The 27263-nt window shown below is 40.0% G+C and overlaps 1 protein-coding gene across 6 annotated transcripts in view; it reads left to right on the top strand.

The window, feature by feature from the left end:
• Positions 1-249: 249 nt before the first annotated feature.
• The window catches only part of MON2 (MON2 homolog, regulator of endosome-to-Golgi trafficking), a 108253-nt gene continuing 81239 nt past the window's right edge, over positions 250-27263 (top strand). For 5 of the 6 annotated variants that reach the window (XR_014492923.1, XR_014492924.1, XM_083366378.1 and 2 more), the window contains exons 1-4: positions 250-588; positions 21645-21708; positions 24341-24468; positions 26615-26746. Coding sequence is in view for 4 of the 6 variants with exons in the window: in XM_083366378.1 (XP_083222504.1) it covers positions 478-588; positions 21645-21708; positions 24341-24468; positions 26615-26746 (435 nt within the window). In the remaining 2 variants the exon portion in view is untranslated. Of the gene's footprint in view, positions 589-21644; positions 21709-24340; positions 24480-26614; positions 26747-27263 lie in introns of those variants that run through there. The other variant, XM_083366381.1, reaches the window with a different exon arrangement.

Here is a 27263-nt window from a genome sequence, read left to right on the forward strand (position 1 = left end):
TGAAGACAATACCGGATGTCATGACTGAGTCCTGACACCAATTAAGCCCCGATATTGGCACTCCGCCTGCCGCGGAACCAAAAGTCACGGTACTCTCAGGTCACGGAGCCCACCCGACCCCGAGGCCCGCTTCAGAGACCGTTCTCCGAGTCGCCCTATCGTCGTCCAGCAATTCCGCTCCGCCTCTTCCCCCGAGGCCCCGCGGGCGGAAGCGGGGCTGACGTACGCAACGCTTGGCATTGTGGGAGCTGAAGTGGACGTGGACTGGGAAACGGCCGGACCGGCCCCTGCAGGGGGGAGGAGGAGGAGGAGGAGGAGGAGAACGTGTGGGACTGCCTTCTTGAGGCAACAATACTTTCCTCGATATTTATTGACTTCGGGACGCCCACCGAAAAACGGGTGAGGCTGCTCAGCGGTCTGGTCACTTGTGGGCCTTCTCTCTTTGCCCCGCTACTGTGCTCATCCCTCGGCAGAGCCATGGCCGGCACCAGCAGTCCTGAGGCCGTGAAGAAACTGCTGGAAAATATGCAAGGCGACCTACGGGCCTTGAGCCTGGAATGCCGCAAAAAATTCCCTCCGGTCAAAGAGGTGAGCGGGACTTGGCGCGGGGAAACGGGGAGGGGATGTTTGTATGGCACTAAGGTTCCTTTTGACGCGTGTGTGAAATTGTGCTGGATTCTCTTTTTCTTTTGTCCTGGAAGGATTTTCTCGAAGTCCTTGGATATGACAGTGCCGTCGCTTTTCTCCTCTGTAAACTGAAAACAGTTGGATTTAGACGCGTGGGTCTCTTTGCCACAGTTGTCCGATTGCATTGCTTTCCTTTACATTGTTCGCGCTGTCGGTTTCGTGCCTTATTCAGATTAATTTATCTCCTGTCTCTTGTACTGAATGTAGGATACTGTTCTGTCTCCTGCACGATGTCTTTTCGATAACTTTTTCCGCTCAAAATTGTCTCTCAATATAGAATACATTGTACCTAATTTGGCTGTCTTTATAGGGCAATTTTCAGTTCTGTTTGAAGATGATCTGATAATAGGAGTGTTGTCGTAATCAAAGGAGACCTTTGTTTACACACACACACACACACACACACACACACACACACACATATATGTAAATTTTTTTTTGGATTGCTAACAAACAATTAAGGGAGACTGATATGCATTTCAAACTTATTTGTTCTCATCAGTCAGCCATACCCTTCTGAGATTCGAACCTGGGCTGATTACACATTAGGCAGCAGTTTCTAGGCCACAGGCTATTACTATTTCCCCCCCCCCTATTTAGATAAATAGGTGTCTGATTTACTTATCTCTATATACTATAATATTAATACTCCCACTTGTCCAGCAGTGCTGGCATCAGAAGTATGGTAATCTTACACAGATTTTCGAGATTTCAGATTTGTAAGATGTATTTACAATAGTTGCTGATAAGTTTGCATATGTCATTTACATATTATTCTCTTCCATGCCTGACATGTTAGGATATAATAGTTACTGATTAATTAAGGATCAAATAATATCAGCGTGTAATTAATAAATTTTGTAATACTGCCAAGTATACATTGTCAAAATTTTATTTATTTAGGATGCAGTCCCAGTCTTGTTGCTACATCCCAGCAGACATATTATTCAGATTCCCTTTTCTAGCTTCAAAGAGAAAAAGAGCTTAAATTTAGAGAAACAATATGAATGGTGGATGTAATAATATTAGTCTCATCTTCTTACTTTCCCAACAGTTTCTACAATTGTAAAGCAGAGAAGGTCTAAGGCAAAAACAGTAAATTTATAAAATACAAAATGATCCTAAGACCTCCCAGCCGAATTCTTAGGAAAACAGGTTGCTCCTTGACTGGGTAAAACAATAGGACCAGGAAAAGTTTTATTTAATGTTCCTTATTTCATTGACATATTGCTGTTAGCAGAATCTTAATTATATCATTGGACTCCTGCCAATGCTTAGTATTGTTTTACAGTTAAAGTGTTTTGATAATTCTTTAAAACACATAGCTGATATTTGCAAATATTTCTTTATAATTTCTATTCTGTGATTTATGTAAAGTAGTATTATTTTACGTGGTTTGCCTGTTTCTTAGGCAAATAATGTTTGAGGAGCATTGTGTAAAGAACTAAGCTAAATCTCTTAAAAATTATTTCATTAGTTTTCTAAAATATCACTTATCTGCCTATCAATTTTTATTCTGATTTTTTTCATTTTCAATATTGAACTTGGTTTTACTTAAATTGTATTAGGAATTCTTACATTTTAGATTGTATATAAGCAGGCCATGCTTTATGTAAAATCATACTTATAGAGTAAAATAAATATTGTTAGATGAATAGCAACTATGTCTGAATCAGCCCCATCTGCCAATTGTTATTTATACCTTGATTGCATCATGCTTAAACTATTATGATATCCTCTGTTGAGGTCTACCCTTTAAGAATATCTAAAAGCTTCAATTGCCAGAGGACAGTTATGTTGTCAAATTGTACAGTATTGTGATTTTAGCTCTCTCCATATGTAAAGATCCTAAATACTGGACTTAAAACTTTACAGCCTAACATTTAGGTAATTAAAGAGCTTCTTATTTCATTTCGTTCCCATAAACAAAGACCTACCTTTAGCAAGTATTAACTCATGTATAGTAGCATTACTAAGCAAAAAAAGTGTACATTTGTTGTAAGAGTCCTCTAAACATTCTAAGACTTAATATGGTGGAACCTAAAACAACCCCTTGCTGCCTCAATTTTCATCCTGGAGCCACAAAAATGTGTGCAGTATGGTCTACGTGGAGTGATATTTTACCACTCCGTAATATTAGTCAAGGAAATTACTACATTATATAATAATGTACTAATTATTTCTGCCTACCCGATCTGGCAGGAAGAGCCTGCTTCAGGTACCATTGGCAAGGGAGTGTTGGCTGGTGGTGCCCAGGAGAATCTTTTCTGCCATGGCAACTGTCCTATGGAACATCACCACTCCTGAGATTAGATTTTTCTGTTACGGTTAGACTTTTGTAAGATCTTGAAAACTTGCTCTTGTGCCTAAGCCTGGGGATAGCACTCATCTCCTGGCTGTGAGGATGATGGGTTAGATAATGTTTGGCTGCTATGTGTTTTATTTTTTGTTTTACAATTGTAATCTATATTCTACTCACCTGGAGTCACATAAAAGTGAAATGGGAGGAGATATAAATTAAATAAGAAAATTAAATAAATAACTTAGTATTTTGCACATGACTTGGCTAAAGCAAATAGACACTTTTCAGTAAAGAAGCAACAACTATATATTTGTTTCAACAGAGTCTTTGAGCAATATAAGAATAGCAAAAATATATTTATTTGACTGATTACTTGAGATTTTTTCCTAGAGCATGTTTGCACACTGACACTTTTTACATTAGATAATCTGCTTGCAAAGATAAACATGCAAACAAGACATCATTTTTTAACTTGGCAGCCTGACAGCCCAACTGTGTAGCCACCCTATGTATAAGGAGATGTAATAGAGTGCACATTTTTACATTCAACAGTTTGCTTAAAGCACAATCCACAAAGAAAGTATAGAAATGACATCAACTATAACTCATGAATTTTTAACTGTAAAATTTGCAGTAAAGGACTTTTCTGCCAGCAGACTGTTTTTCCCCCCCTTAGTCTCTGAACATTTGTTTAACTGAATACCATCTCACTCTCAAGACTCCTTGTTTCTACCCAATGTCAACAGGTATGGAACCCATGCCTGCTATACTACTGCCTAATGAAATCTCTGGATTTCTATGGCTTGGGGCATTATTTCCTTGTCACACTCAAAGCAATATGGAATTAATCTTGTTATTTTTGTATAATAAAGGATTATCAAACCTTTACTATTTTTCCATCTAGATCTTTTCAATTTTCGTCATTTCTCAAAAACATTCTTTTTACTTCATTCACAAGCATAAATGATGTAGATATGGGGAATACATTTGTATGAGAAGCATCTTAGAAAAAATATTAAGAGATGTTTGTAAACTGATCTTTCATTAAACCCTTGTGAAATTGAGTGGCATAATATATAATCACATGGGAAATAACTAATAACCTTAATTTTTACATTTCAAAAAGACAGAAAAAATAATCACCGTTACACTATTTGACTTGCCTTCCAGAGGAAAAAAATAGCAGATTGAAGATTGCTCCAAAAAGTGGAGCTGATGACTGTGGTGAGTAGACTGGCTTTTCAGAAATTCCTCTCTGGACAAAGAGAGGACTAGATCATTCATGAGTGCTCCAGACAGATGTTCCTTTCAAGGAGACTACAAGTTACCAATCTCTGGCATGTTTAGAACTCTGGGAGATAAAAGAATAACCATTTTCTTCAAATTATAATTGGCATCTTTGAAAGGACACCAAGTTTGCATATTTCCTTTTCTAATCACTCTTGGAAATTTCTTGTAAGCTGCTTTTTAGCTATTATGGTTTGGATTAATAAGCTTTACAGCACTGTGAGTTTCCTTCAATCCTTAGCAATATAACTTTTAACTACAAGTTTAAGATTTTTTTAAAAAAATGGAATAAATAGTAAAATTTATAAATGATTAAAATTTTGATTTTAGAAAGTTATAAATGGACTAAAGGGCCATATAAATTTGAAATAAGATTTTGGAATTAATTATAAAGAATCCTTCCTGTGGGAAAATGCTTTTGTTTTTATTTTATTTTTTAAAAATAAGATTTTAAAAATTGTATACTACAGGGAACTAAACTTTATAATTAAAGGAAAAGAACATTTAAACTTGACTTACAATTGCAGAATGAAGCAAGATATTCTAACATTGGGTATTATTGAAGAATATTTTTGAACATGGACCCAGAGGTTTATTTTAATATTATCTGGCTCTATGGCTAGACTGTATATAGCAATAGCACTTAGACTTTTGTACTGCTTCACAGTCATTTGTAAATCCACTTTAAATCGCTCAAGGTTGACTCAGTCTTCCATCCTTCTGAGGTTAGTAAAATGTGGACCCTGATTGTTGGGGGCAATATACTGACTCAGTAAACTGCTTAGAGTTTACCAAGTCAGCATATTGCCCCCAACAATCAGGGTCCTCATTTTACTGACCTCAGAAGGATGGAAGATTTTTTTTTTATTAAAGAGTTTTACAAAAAAGATTTTACAATACATATCCCCAAAACCCACCCACCCCAAACCACCCCTTCCCCCCCACTTCCCAGAGCTAAATACAGGGTTATAGATATAATAATCATATTCTAACTAAAATTATCCATAATATAAAATTAACCAAATTCATAATGTGCTTTAACTCCCCTTTAACATAGATACATACAAAGTACTAACACTAAGATCAATAACAATATCCCTCTAAAATCTACTCATAAGCTAAATGGAACTTTTTAGTCCCATATTTACTCTGAATATAATCTATCCATCTCCTCCAAACTGAAATGTATCTTTCTTGTGAATGATCCTTCAAATAAGCAGAAATCTTAGACATTTCTGCAACATTCAATACTTTAAACACCCATTCTTCTATAGTAGGCAAACTATCCTTCTTCCAGTATTGTCCCACCAGTAACTGTGCTGCTGTTATCAAATTCAACATCAAATTGGTTTCTTTAACATCACAATCTATAACAATACCCAATAAAAACAATTGCGGAGAGAACTTTATCTTTCTCTTAAAAATCTTTTGAATGTTCCACCAAATTTTAACCCAAAAAGCTTTTACATTTTTGCAAGTCCACCACATATGAAAATAGGTGGCTTCTAAACTACCACATCTCCAAAAGGATGGAAGATTGAGTCAACCTTGAGTGACTGAAAGTGAGTTGAAAGTGGATTTACAAGTAACAGACTACTAGAATGACATACAAAAAGTTGTAACACTGGATATAGAAAAGAAACTGACAGATGTTTTAATAATTAAAAAGGATTTCAAATAATAAACCAAGATAATGAGTTGGATAAATGTACTATGTTGGATTTACAAATTTACAAAAGGCTTATTAAAGTTTTGTAGAATCTTGTAAGAAGGGACAAAGAAAAAAATGAAAAGAAATAAAGTTCTATGACATTATTTGAAGACATTAAAGATTAAGATTGTTAAAAGTAAAAGGAAGAAATATAAAGTTAGTTTATTTGGTCAATGTTAAAATACATGTTATCTCTATTAGTGGATAGATTAATGGATTTTGCTGACGTCAGGCCTGAAATGGCATTGCTTTATGGATTTGTTTACAGATAAGATAATTAAAAAGAGGTCAACTTGTATTGTAAAAGAAAGTGATAAGTTATTAAACTGTTTACTTGTTGTGAGGAAGGTAGGCATCATTTTTATATGTTTTTACTATATTCTTATTTTTTCTTTTTTTTCTTTTTCCTTTTCTGCACTTCTCTTTATTCTATCATTTTCAATTTGTTTGGTTTTTACTGTTTTAATAAAGTTACTATTAAAATATGGCCAGTTCAATCAATAGTTTGTTTTACAAATCATCAAATGAAGCCTTCTTAATTTTTCCAGGTGTATCTATTTCTTTGTCTTTTCCTAGAAAAACATTAATTTCCCAGAAAATTTATGCATTTAGAAGTTATTCTAATCTGATCTGTCATTGCCTTTTAAAGAAAATGATGGGTCTCAAGGAAATGTTTGTTACCTCCTCATCTTCTATAAAATACTTCCATAACTTTGCCAAGTGTATTTTGTGAATCGCAAGCAGAAATTAATTTAAGGACAACTTTATTACTTACATAATGGTAATAGCAAATGGACTATCTCCATAGTTAAGCCACTTAACATGATTTCATTTCATTTTAGAGCCACCCAACTCCAAATCATCACTGGGCAGCTCACACAATAAATTCTACATTTTTTTATATGCAAATAATTTCTGAGAAAATACTAAAAAATATCCTGGGGGGTGTAAAGGAATGGCAAGAATGCCGACTTGAAGCCTGGGATAATGCCAGCTACCCAAGGTCATTTGGGAATGTCTGCCAGAATGAAGAGCCTGTTCTCCAAACAGAAAAGAATGCAAGTGATTGAACAGTGTATAATAACTATGAGCAGACCAAGGGAAAAAGGAAACGTTAATTATGCTTTTTGCATGCAAAAATATCATTGGCTTCGCTTTTCTTCTGTATGTCAACTTCTGAAACAAGAGTGGCTGAAGCCATCTTTGTTGTTCTAAGTTGCCACATAGGTTGTGGGGGGAAGGGGGAAAGAAAACAAAAGTATGCTAGACTAAACAGGGAGCGATTCCGTGGGAACCAAAGTCGTTTCCACAGGTACTGAAAGGAGGAGCAAAGACAAGTTGCAGAGCCCGCCAATTACTTTCATTGGGTAGCATGATTTATAGCATAATAGAGGGGAGGGGAATGTTACATTTAGTTACATTGAATCTCTAAGAAAAAATTTAGAGTTGGTTTCACTTTTGACTGTGCCGATATTATGTATTCAATAAACATGTGCTATGAGGAAACTTCAAGCTTTGGTTTCATTAGTTGGAACCTTGACATTAAACCAACTCTCAATAACTTTTTTACTGCTCTAAGATAGAGGGCTATCAAGGAGCAATCTTAAGAGTCCTGAGCCCCAACCACCTACCCGATTCTTTTGGGAAGACAGTAAAGACTTGGAAGATTCCAGGATGGAGAAGAAAGGGGAAGCAACTGCTAATCTGGTGCAGCCACTGCAGATGGAACATGGATGACTGCCCAGGCTGGGGACGGAGCCCCACTGACCGGAGCACAACTGAAAGTCCATGCAGACAAATCTGACAGGCCAGTGATGTGGGAGGAAGCTCTAGCCATCGGGGATCTTATCGTGCAGAGGAAGGTTTCTCACACAAAAGCAACCCCAAGGCTGCTGAGGCTGTTCCCCTTGATCTCTACCCATAATTCTGTATCCCCTATGCTTAAGTGCAGGGTGAAGAGGGTGGCTGGTTGGGATGAGTTGGGAATGGAAGTACCTAATGGCAGTGCATGGTCACTGTTGTGATTCAGCATCAGCCTGTGATACTGGCAGCTGAGTCTGATGATTCTGAAGAGGAGGAGGAGGAGGAGGAGGGGTTTGGAGAGCCTTTGCTGTCAGAGTAAGGCTCTGATGCACTGCAGGACTCTCAGCCTGGCCCCTCCCATCATGTTCCTCATCAGACTCAGCCGTGTGAGCACGAGGTATTGGACGTAGATGATTTACAGCTGGATCTATTCAGGGACACTAGGAGCAGGAGGCAATCCAGCAGAGTAGAACAGAGAAAGGCAATGAGACAACTCGGTGAGAGGAAGAGAAGGCAATAAGAAGCCACGCCTTGGGATTGCTAATAAAAGGGGAAGGTGTGGGAGGTGCTGGTTGCTGAAGGCAACCATTTGAAGATTTGCTAGAGTCCTGGTCTGTTATTCCTGTTTAACTCTTGTTTGAACTTTTGGTTTAACTCTTGTTTGAACTTTTGATTTCTTTGTAAATAAATTTGGTTGGGTTTTTCCACTATACAAAGGGGTTGTCCCTGACATTCAAACAGAGCCAGTCGTAGGCTGGAACAGGACAGTCACTCAGTCAAGAAGCTGAAGGAGAAATTTGATTGGTTGAAAATCAGGGAAGTGACCCCGATCACAAGATCTTAGCCAGAGCTGAGGCCAGAGCAACACAACTGCTTCCTACCTGTCGCAGCCCAGGTCCAGTTGTCATAGCCCGTGTAGCCTCCCTACTTCCCGGGTTGGCAGCAGCATTGAGCCCAGCACACGGGCAATGCCCCCACATTCAACAGCAAGCTACAAATCCAGCAGGGCAACTGAGAGAGTTCCAGAGGTCAGCTGAACCTTAACCACGGCCTCAGTACCAGAAGCTTGGCTGGTGCCTGGCTCACTGGGCACCTCCACCCCCTGCGGATCCCCCTTCGATCAGAGCCATATTTGATGGGAACTCGGATAGGCTGACGTTCTTTATGAACCAGGTGTAAGCCTCCCTGGATTGCTACGCTTCTGCCTACCCTGATAAGAAAGTGATGGTGAATGCAGTGGCAGCAAATCTAGATAGGGAAGCCACAGAGTAGGTGACCTGTCTTCACGATGAGGATGCACCGGAACTTGGAAACAGATCTTTTCCTGGAGAGTTGACAGCTAGGTTTGAAGATGAATTCCAAGTGGAAATACGCGCACTAAAGCAGAGAGACCAACCAGTTTAGGAATTTGTATGAGAGGTTTGAAGGGTCACAGGTAGAATAAGGCAGTGGCTGAAGCGATTACTCATCCAGTGCTTTAAAGAGGGCTTATATCAGGCTTGCTCCTACCGGGAGATTCATGAACAAATCCATGAGTGGTACGGATGGCAGTGACCTTAGATATAAAACATAAGCGCTACAAGAAGCCCAGTGCCCCAGAATCAAAGCCCAGGCGAAGCCAGGAGGGACACCAGTTTGGACGACACCCAGCAGTGGCTTCAGTGACCAGTGCTCCCAGAGCTCCTACTGGCCCCCTATCAAGCAAGGACATCAGGCGGCTGAATGCCCAGGGGAAGAGCACCCCAGCCCCCACATCAACACTGAAATAACCACAATGGAGAGGCCGAGAGAAATCGAGCTGAGCACATCAAAGCCAACCCATTGAGGTCTCCTCCCCTCCAAGGGTGAGAGAGAGAACTCTGGTTGAATGCTAACCACTACCAGCCCTGTATGGCAGTGACGATGAAGACAAGAGTGATCCAATGGTAAGTTAAGCCATCCCTCTTTTTGCCATCTCTGCTAAACTTACAGTACCTAAAACAGGGGCCTAAATAGAATTTGAAGTCCTAGTAAATTCAGGCTGCACCTGATGCCTGATCAACCTCCAAACTGTGCTTAAGTTAGGAATCCAAGCCAAGTGACTGTCCCTAGCCATGAAGTTTGAGCAGGTCGACGGGTCATTAATTGGAGGTCACCTGCAACACACCTAACTGAACCAGTACACCTGGAGATCTGTGGGAAGTTTACTACCAAGTAAGAATTAAGGAGGGAGATGAATGGAAAACTGCCTTTAATTGCCCGCTGGGAAGATTCCAGTTCAAGGTGATGTCCTTTTGTTTCCATGGGTCTCCTGCTGTGTTCATACAACTGATAAATGAGGTGCTACATGACCACAAGGAGATTCCTAGTTTATCTTGACAACATCCTCATCTTCACAGAAACAATGGAGGAACATGTGAACCTGGTTCACGAGGTGCTTAAGAAATTACTAAAAGCAAATCTTTATGTCAATCTGTCTAAATGTGAGTTCTATCAAACATGCCTCGACTATTTAGGATACCAAATCTCGAACGAAGGGGTGGAGATGGACCCAGGAAAGATTAAAGCTGTTCTGGAATGGCAGCCCCCTCGGACTTGCAAGCAGCTACAGAGTTTTTTTTGGGTCCGCTAACTTTTACCGGCAATTCATCCCTTCCTTTGCAAAAATTGCCTTGCCAATTATCAAACTCTTGAAAATGGGGGGGGGGACCCCATTCTAGTCAACCTTTAAAATGAACTAAAGAATGCCAAGCAATGTTTGAACAACTCAAAAGGTTATTCGTGGTAGCACCAGTCCTCAAACATCCCAACCCCGAGGAACAGTTCATCATCCAAGCTGATGCAAGCGATGTTGCAGTGAGTGCAGTTCTTCAAAAAAATAAGGGAGAACTGCAACTGTGTACATATACCTCTAGAAAACTCACCGACATGGAGCACCATTGGGCTGTATGGGAGAAGGAGGCATTTGCTGTGCGGTGGGCATTGCTAACCTGGTGTCACTTCCTAGAGGGGAGTAAGATACACTTTGAAGTGTGAATTGACCATAAGAACCTTGAGGCGCTAAAAAGTGTGCACAAATTATCCCCCAAACAAGTTTAATGGGTGCAACATTTCAATCACTTCAGCTTCTCCCTCAAGTATATTCCTGGAGGAAAAAACTTCCTGACTGATTTCTTATCTAGGATGCCACAGTATAAAAGCTATCAGGAGGAGGTGGTAAACACTGTCATCCCCTCCTCAACAAGTTTCTTAAGTCACCATTAGACATCAAGCCAGAAAGCAATGCATCAGCCCTGACAGCAGCTTAACCCAGAAACTCAGAACCAAACTGAAATCTGACCCCTAGTTCAAAGACAACAGACAACTGTTAATTTATAGGGATGAACATGGAAAGGTTCTAAGTTGTAGCTTCCTAGCACCCTCAGGGTACAAGCCCTGCAACAAAGCCACAATGCTAAGCAAGCTGGTCACTTTGGATTTTTAAAAACTTTATACTTAGTAAGGCGGCAGTTCTGGTGGCCTGGGATGAAAAAGGACATTGAAAGCTATGTTAGAAGCTGTGTGATTTGTGCCGCCATGAAAAAAAGACCAGGAAAACCCCCGGTTTGTTACAGCAGCTAGCAGAAACTCCCTGAAAATAGCAGAAATATCGTAATTTGGACTGTGGACCTTTTCTCAAACCAGACTCACTTTATAGCCTGCCCTGCTCTTCTCTCGCCTCAGAGACTGGCAAAACTGTTTTTAAAACATATCTACCGCCTCCATGGAGTGCCAAGAAGAATCATATTAGATCGAAGGGTCCAGTTCACTGCCAAATTTTGGAGGGAGTTCATGAAGCTGATCCGATCCACCCATTTGCTCAGCTCAGTTCTTCATCCAAGTACGAATGGAGCTATTGGAACGAGCAAACACAATGGTGGAGCAATACCTGAGAAGCTATGTTAACTATCAGCAGAATGGGCAATCTCCTGCCTTTTGCTGAAGTGGCATACAACAGTACTATGCACAGCAGTACTGGACTTACTCCTTTTAAAATAGTTACAGGCAGGGAGTTCGTACCTATACCTGAATATCCTCAAGAACCTCCCCCCTCCTCACAAACACAAACCGAGTATGTAAACACGCTGCAGAGTGATTGGGAAAATATTAAATGTGCCTTAGTGAAAGCCACAAAGATTCAAAAGGAGCAAGCAGATAAGAGGCAATCCCACCAGAAACCCTTTCATATAGGAGAGAAAGTCTATCAACCAAATACTTAAGATTAAAATTGCCTTGTAAAAAGCTGGGATCTAAATTTATTGGTCCTTTCCCCATTGTAAAGATTATTAACCCTATAACAGTTGAGCTAAGCTCCCATGGCTATTGGGAAAAGTACATCCAGTTTTTCATTGCAGTTTGTTGAAACCAGTTATAGAATCAACCATGAGACCAATATCTTGAACCACCCCAGGTCCCATTATAGTGGAGGGTGACACCCATTATGAAATAAGAATTCCAGACTGTATAAAGGGAAATTGTAGTATCTAGCTCAATGGAAGGGTTACCCTTTGTCAGAAGCTATGTGATTGAAGAGTAGAGAGGTAAAGTCAGAGAGGTTAATAAAAAGTTTCATGACAAACATACCCAAAAGCCTAAGAAACCATCAGGAAATAGAATAGAGGGCTTCTGGTTTGTTCATGCGGTGCTGGCGATTGTGCGGGAAGAAGCCTCTCCCCGTCGTCCGGTCTTTCTTCCTCGGAGAACCCTGAAAAGCGTCAAATGTTACCCTGGAGGGGCAACCACCGTGAGGAGGCTCTACCCGCGATCGCAGAAGGGTGGCAGCCCTCTGTTTGATCCAGAGCATCTCCTCTGGCCCGAAGATGAAGAGATCACTCCCTGCCGAAAGCCAAAATCACTATCAAGCACAACGAAGCAATCTGGAGGATTTGGGTGATACCTTACCTTTCTTACTTCCCTAATTACTTCCTTGTGGGACTTTCCTGAAATTCTTCTCTCCCCTTCTTGAAAGATTGGCAACTGCCTACTTGGGGAATTAAAACCTTAAAGCCTCAAAAGAAATTAAATGACTAAGTTAAATAACTAAGCAACCTTATTTGTACTTCTGGAATTTTGGGGCCACTACAAAGTTTTTAATTCCTTATTTCTGCGGGGACCTACTACCATATTTACTGCTAAAAATGGATTAATTGGATAAAAGCCTTATATTAAGTCTGGAAAAGGATTTTACATGCTATTGAGGACATCTTGTGGTGAAAACCTGGTATAGCAAATAAACCTTTTTTTTTACTCTGAGAGATGGCTGTAACAGATTTGTCCTTTGACGTTATCTTTAAAGGTAAGAATTGGGAACACCTGGCACTGAAAATAACCTTTAGAAATAGTGGAGGTGGACATTTACTGACTTTTAATAAAATAGCCTCCACTAAAGGCCTATCTGTAAATACTAAAGAAATGGAAGAATATATTCCACCACTTGACTATAAACTCATACTTGAAACAATTTTGGCAATACCGAAGAAATGAAACCCAGACTTAAAGACAAATCTGACAGCATAAACTCACCTAATGAGACTCTGACTTCAATTGACGAACTGACAACCCAAAAACTAACAGAGGATGAGAAAATCAACAACAAAATAGGGGACTTTAAAGAACTACAAGTACAATCTACTGAGAGCCGTGATGCCCAAACTTTGATCTCAACTATAAAACCTACAATTCAACAAAACAGAAGCTGAAGAAAGCAATACTAAGATGGAGGATGCCAAAGGCCTTCAAATACAATACATTAAGAATCTAACCAACCAAACATTAACTATAACACCAGACATGACCTCGTACCTAAGCCAGATGGAATTGAAACAAGAAGACCAGACTGAATTAATGACAACTGTACTATGCCAAACATGGAGATTTGATTTATTAGAACGAAAATTTAATGACTATAAAGGGGTTACTCTCTTTGAAAAAGTGATAACTGGATGGTCTCCCTGGATTCAAACAACGTATGTAGGAAGAAAGGAAGACACACTTGAGAAATTAAAGGCAATGATACGGAAGCCTGCCTGGCACAAGTAAGCTAGAGTCAGATTTAAAAATGGGTTATTTTTGTTGTTGTAAATGTTGGGATTTGTAATAATAAAGCTTAAATTTTCTTTTAATGGGCCAAGGGGAACTGTTAAAAGATATAAACTGACTTTATATTTAGAATGAAAATTAGCTACTAGAGCATAACTTTGAATTATTTATAGAACTTGGAATGACACAATAAAACATACTTTGTTAATTATAGATAAATTGCAAAGATGACAAATAGAATATGTTTTTGAAATATAATAAGAATACACTTAAATGAACAGTGTATGTATTTCAGATATGATAATTACTTTATAAAGAAATAGGGGAAATGTGAGGCGACAGTGGTGCAGGTCCAGCACCGGCTAAGTCACCAGCCTGGCTGACATGGGTGAGCACAAGGAAGGAGTGTGCATGGACTCTGCAGAACCCACCTCCCACACCTTGTCCTCACTTACCTAGTTGAGATGGTGTAGTTGGGCAGCAGGGAGGGATGTAAAGTTCCTGCCAACTCACCTTTGCTGTAGACAAGTTGCCGGTGCAACGTTTGCCAGCCGGGTCTTCTGGCGCGCTCAGTAGCAATTCCTATTGGCTTTCGAAAGCCAATAAAGGGAGTAGCATAGCTTGGGCAAAAGCTTTTTTTTTTTGGTGCAAAAAAAGGTGCCGGAACACCATTCTGAGCGTTCTATGAGAAAACAAACCCTGTTTTTATGTTTTAATCTTACGATTTTAAAAATATATTTTTTTCTATTGTAAGTTGTCCCAAACCTCGCCATGTAGATTGCATACAAATGTTATATAATCGGTAAATAAAGGTAGAACATATGTTAAATATACATCAAATGATAATATGCTTCCCTATAAAGTCAATTCTTGCTCAGTGATAGACCAAGGAGTTAACTCGGAAAGGTAAGAAGAAAATCTAGAACAGGTCTGTGCAACTTGTAGAAGGGAAAGACCCTCCCTGATAAATTCAAAATCTTTGTGGTCTGCAAAGGAATGCTGATGGGCTAATCAGTGATTTGGTGACTAGAGGAGCATCTACAGGGTTGGAGCTCATAGTCATGGTAAGCCATGGAGGCACTAGGCAACATGACTTTCAGGGCAGTGGTGGTGATTTTATTACTTTTTTTTTAAAAAAGTCTGTGCTCTGTCCAAGGGTGCTTGGTAGGCTGCATGTACAGGCCTGGTCTAGAATTCGTTTTGGAGCATTCAACTATCTAGAGCAGGCATGTCAAACTCGCGATGTCATGTGACATCGCTGTGCTTCATTAAGTCCAGGGTCAACACAGCTGTTTACCAGGAGATTTTGGAGCACTTCATGCTTCCTTCCGCAGACGAGCTTTATGGGGACGCTGACTTCATTTTCCAGCAGGACTTGGCACCTGCCCACACTGCCAAAAGCTCCAAAACCTGGTTCAGTGACTGTGGGATTACTGTGCTTGATTGGCCAGCAAACTCGCCTGACCTGAACCCCATCGAGAAACTATGGGGCATTGCCAAGAAAAAGATGCATCAAGAGCCACCACACAGAGACAGATCCTGGACATGGGCTTCAAATGTTGTATTCCTCTTGTCAAGCCGCTCCTGAACAACAACGTCAGAAACGTCTTACCTGGGCTAAAGAAAAACAGACCTGGTCTGTTGCTCAGTGGTCCAAAGTCCTCTTTTCTGATGAGAACAACTTTTGCATCTCATTTGGAAACCAAGGACCCAGAGTCTGGAGGAAGAACGGAGAGGCACACACTGCAAGATGCTTGAAGTCCAGTGTGAAGTTTCCACAGTCTGTGTTGATTTGGGGAGCCATGTCATCTGCTGGTGTTGGTCCACTGTGCTTCATTAAGTCCAGGGTCACATGACGTCGCGAGAGAAAGATGAGAGACATGAGACCGAACAATGCAGAAGAGCTGAAGGCCGCTACTGAAGCATCCTGGTCTTCCATAACACCTCAGCAGTGCCACAGGCTGATAGCTTCCATGCCATACCGCACTGAGGCAGTAATTGCTGCAAAAGGGGCCCAAACCAAGTACTGAGTACATATGCATGCTTATACTTTTCAGAGGTCCGATATTGTTCTATGTACACCTTGTTTTATTGATTGCATGTAATATTCTAATTTTCTGAGATTGTGGATTTGGGGTTTTCATGAGCTGTACGCCATAATCATCACAATTATGACAAATCACGGCTTGAACTATCTTGCTTTGCATGTAATGAGTCTATCTCATATATTAGTTTCCCCTTTTAAGTTGCATTATTGAAATAAATGAACTTTTGCACGATATTCTAATTTTTCGAGTTTCACCTGTATATATGCAACTGCCATTATTTTTCAAGCTACATTAATTGAACACATGGCACACATCACAAATCAGATTTCTCTGTAATGCACTATTTCTTTGCATGAGTATAGGACATTTAGAAACACAGTTAAGTTCTTATGCTTCCAAAGCATTCTTCCTTATCTTCCTGTTACATTGATCACCATAAAAATACTCAAGGTCTCTTGGTATAAGATAGAATAAGTATGGTATTTAAGGAACGCAACAGAAAGCATTCACAATGCACGATGTATTTAAATTTCATTTTGTTTGAGGCAACTTCTTATAAAAGAATTGCCATTAATTTGTTTTAATAAAATAATTTAAATCAATTTTTCACTTGATTTCAAATTAAATGAATTATATTGGTTGACAATGAGATTTTTTTCTTAGTACAATTGCCAAATGCAGTAAACTGGTTTTAGGTATATGTGTGCACTAATTATTTCAACACCAATACATTTTAACAACATATTATGAATGTAAATGAATGCAGATGCAAATTATACAATTTTTTGTACAAAAATAAAACAACAGATTTAAGAGCTGTTATCATTAGTTATCCTTAGATTAAAAATAAGTCCATCATCCAAAACTTTGTTATACTGTATTTAACAAACAGATGCTTTGGGATTAAAAAAAAAAGACTGACTACATTTGATTGTGTATCACCATGGCATTAAAACAAAATTCGAACAGTGTATGAAAAACAAAGGTTCCCTAAATGTCTGCTGGCTATATCTATACTTTTTAGTTGATAGCACTCTATTGCCTTCTTTTTAGCATTTTTTTTAACTTCCTAGCTTAAAAAAGGCAAGGTACCGGGAGCTGAAAGTTACAGAGACTATTTAAGCAGGTTGCTAGGCAACCTGTTCACACTCAGCCCTTCTTACCCTCCCACTTTTGAATTAGCCCGTACGGATCGCATTTCCTTTAATTTGAGCCATCTGAAGGCCCGTTGCTGTGATGCATTCTGGTGCTCTGCAACCTGGCTGCCTCCTTAGTGTGCTGCTGAGGAGAATTTGGCTCTCCAAAACAGTTTCCTTCAGCTTTTTTTGTGTGTGTGTGCAAAAAAAGTTGCCGGAATGCCATTCTGGGCGTTCTATGGGAGAAAAAGCCCTGAGTATATGTGAAAATGTATAGATAATTGTTCAAATTGATTCTGCTACAACCAGAAATGTATTATTTTGATTTTGATATTGTGATTATTATTATTATTATTATTATTATTATTATTATTATTATTATTATTTATTAAATTTTTATACCGCCCTTCTCCCGAAGGACTCAGGGCGGTGTACAGGGCAATAAATATCAAAATGTAAATACAAAAGTTAAAATAGAGATTAAAAAGAATTAAATAATTATGCCCAATAATACAATACTAAAAGTGTGTTAAAACTAAATCCAACCCCAAACCCATCAGACCAGGCCAGATTGTTCAAATAAATAAGTTTTTAAATCACACCGGAAGGAGCGCAGGTCGGGAGCCATCTGGAGCTCAACCGGCAAGCAGTTCCACAGGTCTGGCGCGCCCACAGAGAACGCCCTCCCCCTGGGGGCCACCAATCGACATTCTTTGATCGGAGGCACCCTGAGGAGGCCCTCTCTGTGGGAGCGCACTGGACGGAGGGAAGTTGATGCCAGCAGCAGGTGCTGCCGTAGGTAATCCAGACCCATGCCATGTAGGGCTTTATAGGTCATAACCAGCACCTTGAATCTCACCCGGACGGCAACCGGCAGCCAATGCAGCTCGCGGAGCAGAGGTGTAACATGGGAGTATCGGGAGACCCCCCCCAACACAACTCGCGCGGCCGCATTCTGCACCATTTGAAGCCTCCGAGTGGTCCTCAAGGACAGCCCCATGTAGAGAGCATTGCAGTAGTCTAAACGAGAGGTCACGAGCGCATGAGTGACTGTACGCAAGGCATCCCGGTCTAGATAGGGCCGCAACTGGCACACCAGGCGAACCTGGGCGAAGGCCCCCCTAGTCACAGCTCCTATATGATCTAAGGAGAGCCGTGAATCTAGAAGGACCCCCAAGTTGCGAGCCCTATCTACGGGGGGTAATAGCTCAACCCCGCATAGAAAGTGATGGAATATTCTGAATATCCTGAGATGCCGGCACGTACAGCCACTCAGTCTTGTCAGGGTTGAGTCGAAGCCTGTTCCTCCCCATCCAGACCCGAACCGCCTCCAGGCAACGGGACATCACGTTGAGGGCATCACTGGGGTGGTTTGGTGTTGAAATAAAAAGCTGGGTATCATCAGCGTACTGATGATAATCAACTCCAAAACCACGAATGATCTCACCCAGAGGTTTCATGTAGATGTTGAACAGGAGAGGCGAGAGGATTAAGGGAATTGGAGAGGGAATTTATGTTGATTTACCTTGACCTATGTACAAAAAAAATTGTTATTGGACTTGATTATAAATATTTGGATGTAAAAATAGAAAATAGAAAATTAATAAAACTTGTTTTTTAAAAAAGGAAATAGAATAGAGGATAAGCAAAACACTAATATGTAGCTATGCTTGTCATCTTTCAGGAACTACTCTTTTGAGGAGTCTGACGTGTCAACTTCTTAAGCAAGCCTGGCTGAAGCCATCTTTGTTATTCTAAGTTGCCACAAAGGGTTGGGGGGGCAAGGGGAAAGACAATGAAAGTATGCTAAACTAAATACAGAGTGGTTCCATGGGAATCAAGGTCATTCCCACAGATGCTGGAAGGAGGAGCAAAGACAAGTTGCAAAGACCGCCAATTACTTTCATTGGATAACATGATTTATAGTATAATAGACAGGAGGGGAATGTTATATTTAGTTACATTGAATCCCTAGGCGCCACATGCTACTCATAGTCATCCACCAGTCACTCAGCTAGTGTCCCCGGTAGCACAGATGGCTGGCAGGTCCCTGGCTCCAGGATTTTACCTGGTTCACGAAGAGCATCAGCCATCTCCCTTTGCAGCCCATTTTGATGGGTGGCGAAAGCGTTTAGCCCAGGGGTCCCCAACCCCTGGTCTATGGACCAGTACCAGGTCATGGTATGCCAGCAACCAGGCTGCACAAACAAGCAAAGCCCCATCTGTGAGATACAGGCAGCACACCAAACCATGCACCCTCTGGACCACGGAAAAACCTCTCTCCATGGAACCAGTCCCTGGTGCCCAAAAGGTTGGGGACCTCTGGCTTAGCCCATTTCTTAGCCTTTGCACCACATGGAGTGCTACGAAACATTGTATCCAGTTGGTGCAGCCTGTGTCAATGCCATTGCCATCAACCTAGAGGAAGATGCCTCAGAGTGACTGGTATGGCTAGATGATGGGGACACCTCACAGTTAATCAACCTCAAAGCTTTTATGTGAGCCTGGCAAGAGCATTTCAAAGACTCTCTTGCAGCCTGGCGCACAGAGACCCTCATCCGGGCCATTAAGCTGGTGAAGTAGCCAGTAACAGTACATTCAAGAGTTTTGCCAACTGGCCAGCCACCTGGGAGACTGTCTTAAATGCCTGTTGATCAACCATTTCCAAGAAGGGTTGAGAAAGGAGATGTACCACACCTGCCTATCCCGGGGAATGCCGTAAATCCTACAAGAGTGGAATCGTCTCACCACTGATGTGAAAATCAATCAGAGAGTTCCATGAGCATGCAGAATGCGAGAACCAAGGCCACCATCTACTCAAGAAGTGAGGGGCCCCAAGAAGAGGAAGAGGAGTGCGGCCCCTGTTAAGATGTTCAAAATATGCCAAGGCCTTTCCAGGTGGGAGGAAGGGCACAGAGCAGCCAAGTATCCCACATCACACTTGATGACTGCTCCACAACCCTGGGGCCAATGAGAGAAGGGGAAAAACTTACCAAAACAGGAAGAAGGTGGTCATGATCCCTAGGGTAGAAATAATGGTGGCTTCCTCAGGGTGAAAAGGGCACCTGATATTTCTGCTAGACCCAGGGTGCACCAGGTGTCTAGTTAGCTCTGATGTGGGAAAACTGGGGATGTGACTAAGGGAACTGAAAAGACCCATAGCTTTCTCCAGTGCCATCCATGGATCAGTAGCAGGGGGGGTGCCAGCTACATTCCTAACCAAAGTGGTGGACATGAAGTAGGGGCTCATGTAGAAACACTCCGACTCATTTTGACAAGGAAATGATTGAAACACTGATCCTGGTTTATGTGGTTCAAAAAGTGGAACCCCTGTATAGACTGGGAGCGAAAAGAGTGAAGATGAGAAAGAAAACCTCAAACCATGAATTTGGCATGAAAGTGCTAAAAAATGCCTACAAGCCACTAATTAGAAAAGCAAAAGCTGAAGGTGTGAGAAAAGCTCAGGCGGGGGAGGGGGCAGATCCATCCTTTCCTAGACAATATTGGGATCTGGCCGAGATGTTCAGTGAAAAGTAGTATGACGTACTTCACTTCCACTGCCCCACGGACTGTGCCATCAAGATTGTCCTTGGGGGCAAACTGCCAAAATCTAAGCTGTACTCGATGGCACCTAGAGAAATGGAGGAACTCTAAGTAAAGGTAAAGGTAAAGGTTCCCCCGCACATGCGTGCTAGTTGTTTCTGACTCTAGGGGCCGGTGCTCATCTCCGTTTCATAGCCGAAGAGCCAGCGCTTGTCCTAGGACGTCTCCGTGGTCATGTGGCCGGCATGACTAGCACGGAACGCTGTTACCTTCCCACCATAGTGGTCCCTATTTTTCTATTTGCATTTTTACGTGCTTTCGAACTGCTAGGTGGGCAGAAGCTGGGACGAGTAACAGGCGCTCACTCTGCTACGCGCCACTCGGGATTCGACCCGCCAAACTGCCGACCTTCCGATCGACAAGTTCAGCGTCCTAACCCACTGAGCCACCACGTCCCTGGAACTCTAAGTATTCATTGACAAAAACTTAGCCAGAGATTTTATTCAACTGGCAAAGTCATGCATGGCAGCCCGCATGCTCTTCAGAGAGAAAAAAAAAACTTAGGATATGTGTGGACTACCACAGATTAAACACCATTTGCATGGAAAACGTGTACCTATTCCTCTTAATGAAAGATATGTTGGGAGACCTTGCCAAGAGGAGGATTTTTACAAAATTGGACTTAAGGGAGGCATATTATCAAGTGAGAATCAAGAAAGGCAATGAGTGGAAAATGGCATTTAATTGGTCATTGAGTTGTTACCAGTTTTGAGTATTGCCTTTCAGACTGCAAGGGGCCCCAGCTGTCTTTATGCAGTTGATAAATGAAGTCATGCACAAACATTTGTACAAAGGGATTTGGTATATTTAGATGACATTTTGATTTACACCAAAATGATGGAAGAACAGGTGAAGTTATTCAAAGTGTTACTTGAAAAGCTCTGAAAAGCCCATCTTTACACAAAACTTTTTAAGGTGCTATTAACCTTTTAAGGTGCTATTAAACAAATAATTACTTACTGTAGGTAAAGTGTAAAATAAACAATGACTTCTTAATTATTTTTTCACAGGCTGCTGAGTCAGGAATAATAAAAGTAAAAACAATAGCAGCACGGCACACTGACATCCTAGCAGGTAATTATTTGCAAACAGAACAAATAAAAATATTTGTTTTATTAAGTGATATGAGTCAGATCTGTTATGTTTGATCTGAAATTAAGTGTCATTATTTTTAGAATTTGGAAGTAATGGTTTTAACTTTTTAACTCAGTTGAATAGTTTGCTGGAGTGACTTCTAGCTAAACCTAATAAAATTGTATTAATTGATGTCCCACATACTAATACAAAAGAAACTTATCTTTAATGCTACATAATTTAGTAGTTTTTTTAAAAAATAGGATGAGTGCTTTATGTAAATAAAGTAAATTTAATAGGGCGAGTCATTGAGAGTTAAGGGGAATTCTATTGTATTATATTATGATTGATCATGGCACAGCCAACCTGTGTTTGGCATTTTGTCTACCTGTTGAGTCCTTACCAAGGACCTGGGATAGGCAGATGTGGATGTTTGATAGTGTTACAGATATCATTGCAGGATTGAAGCTGTTCCCAGTAAAGCCATCTTTTGCAATTGATTGATGGTGCTCCAGTTGTTTTGGGATTGCACCCAAGGCACCTATTACTATATTACGATATGATACGATAATCTTTATTGTCATTGTCCTATACAGAACAACAAAATTGAAAAATCCACATCAACCCCACAAAACCCAACAAAAAACAACAAAATACATATCAACATGCCACCCACCCCACATATACGTACACATTTAACCCCTAGAAACACTCTAACTCTCTAAAAACTAAATACAGAAGTTCTCTCAGAAACTGCATTCTGTTGCATTCAAAGCCAAAACCGCTTTTGGATAGAAACTATTTCTCAAGCAGCTGGTCCTGGTCTTTATGACCCTATACCTCCTTCTAGAAGGCAGAAGCTGAAAGAGATCATTTTCGGGGTGCGTGCAATCCTGCACAATCTCCACAGCTTTCTTATAACACCTGGAGGCATAGATTTGATCTAAAGTAGGAAGAGTACACCCAATTATTCTCTCCGCAGTCTTTATGACCCTGGACAGCATTGTTTTTTCCTGACTGTACAACTCCCAAACCACACACACAGGCCATAGGTTAACATGCTCTCTATGGTACAGTGGTAGAATGCCAACAACAGGTCCTTTGAGAGATTATGCTTCCTGAGAATTCTCAAGAAGTATAACCTCTGCTGTGCTCTCTTCATCACAACTTTGGTGTTTGCTCCCCATGTCAGATCATCTCTTAACTCCATTCCCAGAAATCGAAATGCCGAGACCTGTTCCACACAATTCCCTTCAATAATAAGTGGATGAATGTTGTTGTTGTTAATATTATTATTTAGGTCTATGATGGTCTATTACTATATCTTAAGCTAATAAGCATAAAATGTTGGAATAGTATTGCAGAATCTTGAAATTACAGCTCATCAAAAGTGATATATAACATAATCAAGTTTCAAAAAACAGTATTTGCTTTTATAATATGGAAAAAAATATGTGCAGAGTAAATTTACCTGGAATGGCAATATTCGCTTGCTGTATGAAATGTTAGCCCAAGTGTTCTGCATGTTCGTTTATCAGCATGAAAAATAATTGGCTGTAATTTAGCACTAATGTATTTTGTTTTATTTTTTATTATTTTTAATGTATTCTGGAATGCAGAGTTTAAATAAAAATTGGCACTACAGTAGTTGGTTGGTTGTTACAATCTTTACTTGATAATGAAGATATGTTTTAATAAACTGAAATAGGTGTAAACTATGTATTTGAAAACGTATACATGGTATACATATTAGGTTTTTAAGAAAGTTTCTTGAGAACAAATTAGTTTTTATACAAGATTTAATAAGACTTTTATCCATTTTCCCAATTTGTCTAATTCTGAATTCAGTCATCATCATATTATTAATACTATAACTCCAATATATTTCTAGAAATGCTGTATTTTCAGCAAAGGTAATTTCCATTTTCATCATAAATGGACCATTTTAATCAAAAGTAGACTATTACCATAGTTATCTAATATACCAGATCTTTTATCTGAAATAAATCATTTATTGTAATAGAACTAAAACTAAGAACTTTTTTATAGATGAATTTTTTCAAAAATAAAATGCTAATACTACTAGCAATAAAATTATTTATTCTACAATTAACTTATTGTACTATAAGTTAATGTCAGGATATTCTTTGGTAGCAAAACCAATAAGGAGGTTACGTATATATTTGTTACTTAAATTTTGAAAAACTATGTAAAATCATGTACAAAAATATTGTCAGTTGTAACTTTTTTTCTACTTTCACTATTTTTAACATCCACTAGGGTTTTTTATGTTTGTGTTCATTACATCCATTAATAGATAAGAAAATATAGTCTCGGGGACAGCTATATAACACTATGATATTCCTCATTTTAAGAACAAGAAGATACCTTAAATAATTTGATAACTGGTTATATTTGCAGCTTCATCATAGATATTAAGTTATTACTGTTTTTCTACTATTATTTACTTTAATTTATTTGTTTAATTGGAAGCTGCTTAATTATTGTATAGGTTAAATAGGGTACTAGTCTAAATAGGTTATCAAATGTCAAATTTTATCATTAAGATATCTTTAGAATTCCTGATTGGTTTTTTATTTGCTTGCTTTTGCTTTCTTTCTCAATTTCAAAGCTTTGAAAGAGAATAGCTCAGAAGTGGTTCAGCCTTTTCTAATGGGTTGTGGAACAAAAGAACCAAAGATCACTCAGCTATGTCTAGCTGCTATCCAGAGGCTCATGTCTCATGAAGTTGTTTCAGAGGTAAGGTTAAGGTAACCAAACTGATTGATTAATTGATACAATACATACATACGTACATAGAGGTGAAACTCGAAAAATTAGAATATTGTGCAAAAGTTCATTTATTTCAGTAATGCAACTTAAAAGGGGAAACTAATATATGAGATAGACTCATTACATGCAAAGCAAGATAGTTCAAGCCGTGATTTGTCATAATTTTGATGATTATGGCGTACAGCTCATGAAAACCCCAAATTCACAATCTCAGAAAATTAGAATATTACATGCAATCAATAAAACAAGGAGTGTACATAGAACAATATCGGACCTCTGAAAAGTATAAGCATGCATATGTACTCAGTACTTGGTTTGGGCCCCTTTTGCAGCAATTACTGCCTCAGTGCGGTATGGCATGGAAGCTATCAGCCTGTGGCACTGCTGAGGTGTTATGGAAGACCAGGATGCTTCAGTAGCGGCCTTCAGCTCTTCTGTATTGTTCGGTCTCATGTCTCTCATCTTTTTCTTGGCAATGCCCCATAGATTCTCTATGGTCAGGCGAGTTTGCTGGCCAATCAAGCACAGTAATCCCACAGTCATTGAACCAGGTTTTGGTGCTTTTGGCAGTGTGGGCAGATGCCAAGTTCTGCTGGAAAATGAAGTCAGCATCCCCATAAAGCTCATCTGCGGAAGGAAGCATGAAGTGCTCCAAAATCTGGTAGACGGCTGTGTTGATCCTGGACTTAATGAAGCACAGTGGACCAACACCAGCAGATGACATGGCTCCCCAAATCAACACAGACTGTGGAAACTTCGCACTGGACCAAGCATCTTGCAAGTGTGCCTCTCCATTCTTCCTCCAGACTCTGGGTCCTTGGTTTCCAAATGAGATGCAAAAGTTGCTCTCATCAGAAAAGAGGACTTTGGACCACTGAGCAACAGACCAGGTCTGTTTTTCTTTAGCCCAGGTAAGACGCTTCTGACGTTGTTTGTTGTTCAGGAGCGGCTTGACTAGAGGAATATGACATTTGAAGCCCATGTCCAGGATCTGTCTGTGTGTGGTGGCTCTTGATGCACTGACTCCAGCCTCAGTCCACTCCTTGTGAAAGTCCCCAACACTTTTGAATGGCCTTTTCCTGACAATCCTCTCCAGGCTGCGGTCATCCCTGCTGCTTGTGCACCTTTTTCTTCCACACTTTTCCCTTCCACATAACTTTCTATTAATGTGCTTTGATACAGCACTTTGGGAACATCCAACTTCTTTTGCAATTACCTTTTGAGGCTTTCCCTCCTTATGGAGGGTGTCAATGATGGTTTTCTGCACAACTGTCAGGTCAGCAGTCGTCCCCATGATTGTGATTCCTACTGAACCAGACTGAGAGACCATTTAAAGGCTCAGGAACCCTTTGCAGGCGTTATGGCTTAATTAGCTGATTAGAGTGGGACATTTTGAGCCTAGAATATTGCACCTTTTCACAATATTCTAATTTTCTGGGATTGTGGATTTGGGGTTTTCATGAGCTGTACGCCATGGCTTGAACTATCTTGCTTTGCATGTAATGAGTCTATCTCATATATTAGTTTCCCCTTTTAAGTTGCATTACTGAAATAAATGAACTTTTGCACGATATTCTAATTTTTTGAGTTTCACCTGTACATACATCTTTAAGGAATTAAGTATGAAAAATTCAGGGCCATGTACTCATAAGGAAAAAAAAACCCACGTGGCTGCATTGTTTAGCGATGGCAGTTCCAGCAGTCCCAGTTGCTGTCATTGAATAAGAACTGTGTGAATCATTAAGCAAGGATCTCATGTGACTTTAATTTCATGCCACCTTCTGCATTGAGTTTGCTTGTCAGAAGCTAGCAAGGAAGATTGCAAATAACAGTAACATGACCACAGGGATGTTGAATTGTCTGTAAGTGTGAGGACCTATCATTACTACTCATTCAGTGCCCTCCTACGTTTGAATGGTAACTAAACAACTGGTCATTAATCAAGGACCATCTGTAGAAATCTCACCTAACGTTATCTTTACGTACACGTGAAAATATAAAAAATAAAAATAGGAAGCAAAATATTTTCAGTATCTATTGTTCTTGTGATTTAAAAACTGAGCCCTCTGTGTCTAGGCATTTACAGTAATTGAATGTCTCAATTTCTTCCAAGGTTGCTGCTGGAAATGTTATTAATATGCTTTGGCAACTGATGGAAAATAGCCTTGAGGAACTTAAGCTGCTTCAAACTGTTCTTGTATTACTAACAACCAATACCGTTGTCCATGATGAAGCACTTTCTAAGGTAATGATTTTATGCTCTTCAGAATTAATGACAAAATGACATTAACTAATTTTATCTGTATCAGAATGACTCATTCCCTGAATTTCTCTAGCCATGTTTTTGTGTACAATCACAGCAAGGGGAATCAACAGGAAAATTACATACCATTATACATTTTTTTCACTACTGCTGCAATCTTATTTAAAATGTTTCACATCTTTCTTTTTCTATTCTCAAAAACCTTATATGAACCTTTTACTCATCAACTGTCTAAATCCAATAACTCTGTAAATGTTTAGTACACTCTACCTTAGCTACTTTATTTCCTTAAGTAAAAGGATGTGGTTTCTGGGTTGTTGCTGTTAGCAATAGCAAAGTTAAAAAAATCTGAAATCCCATTTCTATTACTCTACCTCAGACATGTCAAACACAAGGCCCGGGGGCCAGATCCGGCCCGCGAAGTGGTTTCATGTGGCCCCTGAAGCCATCCTGGAAACAGTGAGGGAACGCCCCCCACTGCCTTGGCCCTGGCCCAGAG

Source organism: Vipera ursinii, assembly GCF_947247035.1.
Source record: "Vipera ursinii genome assembly, chromosome: 6".
Classification (NCBI taxonomy): domain Eukaryota; kingdom Metazoa; phylum Chordata; class Lepidosauria; order Squamata; family Viperidae; genus Vipera; species Vipera ursinii.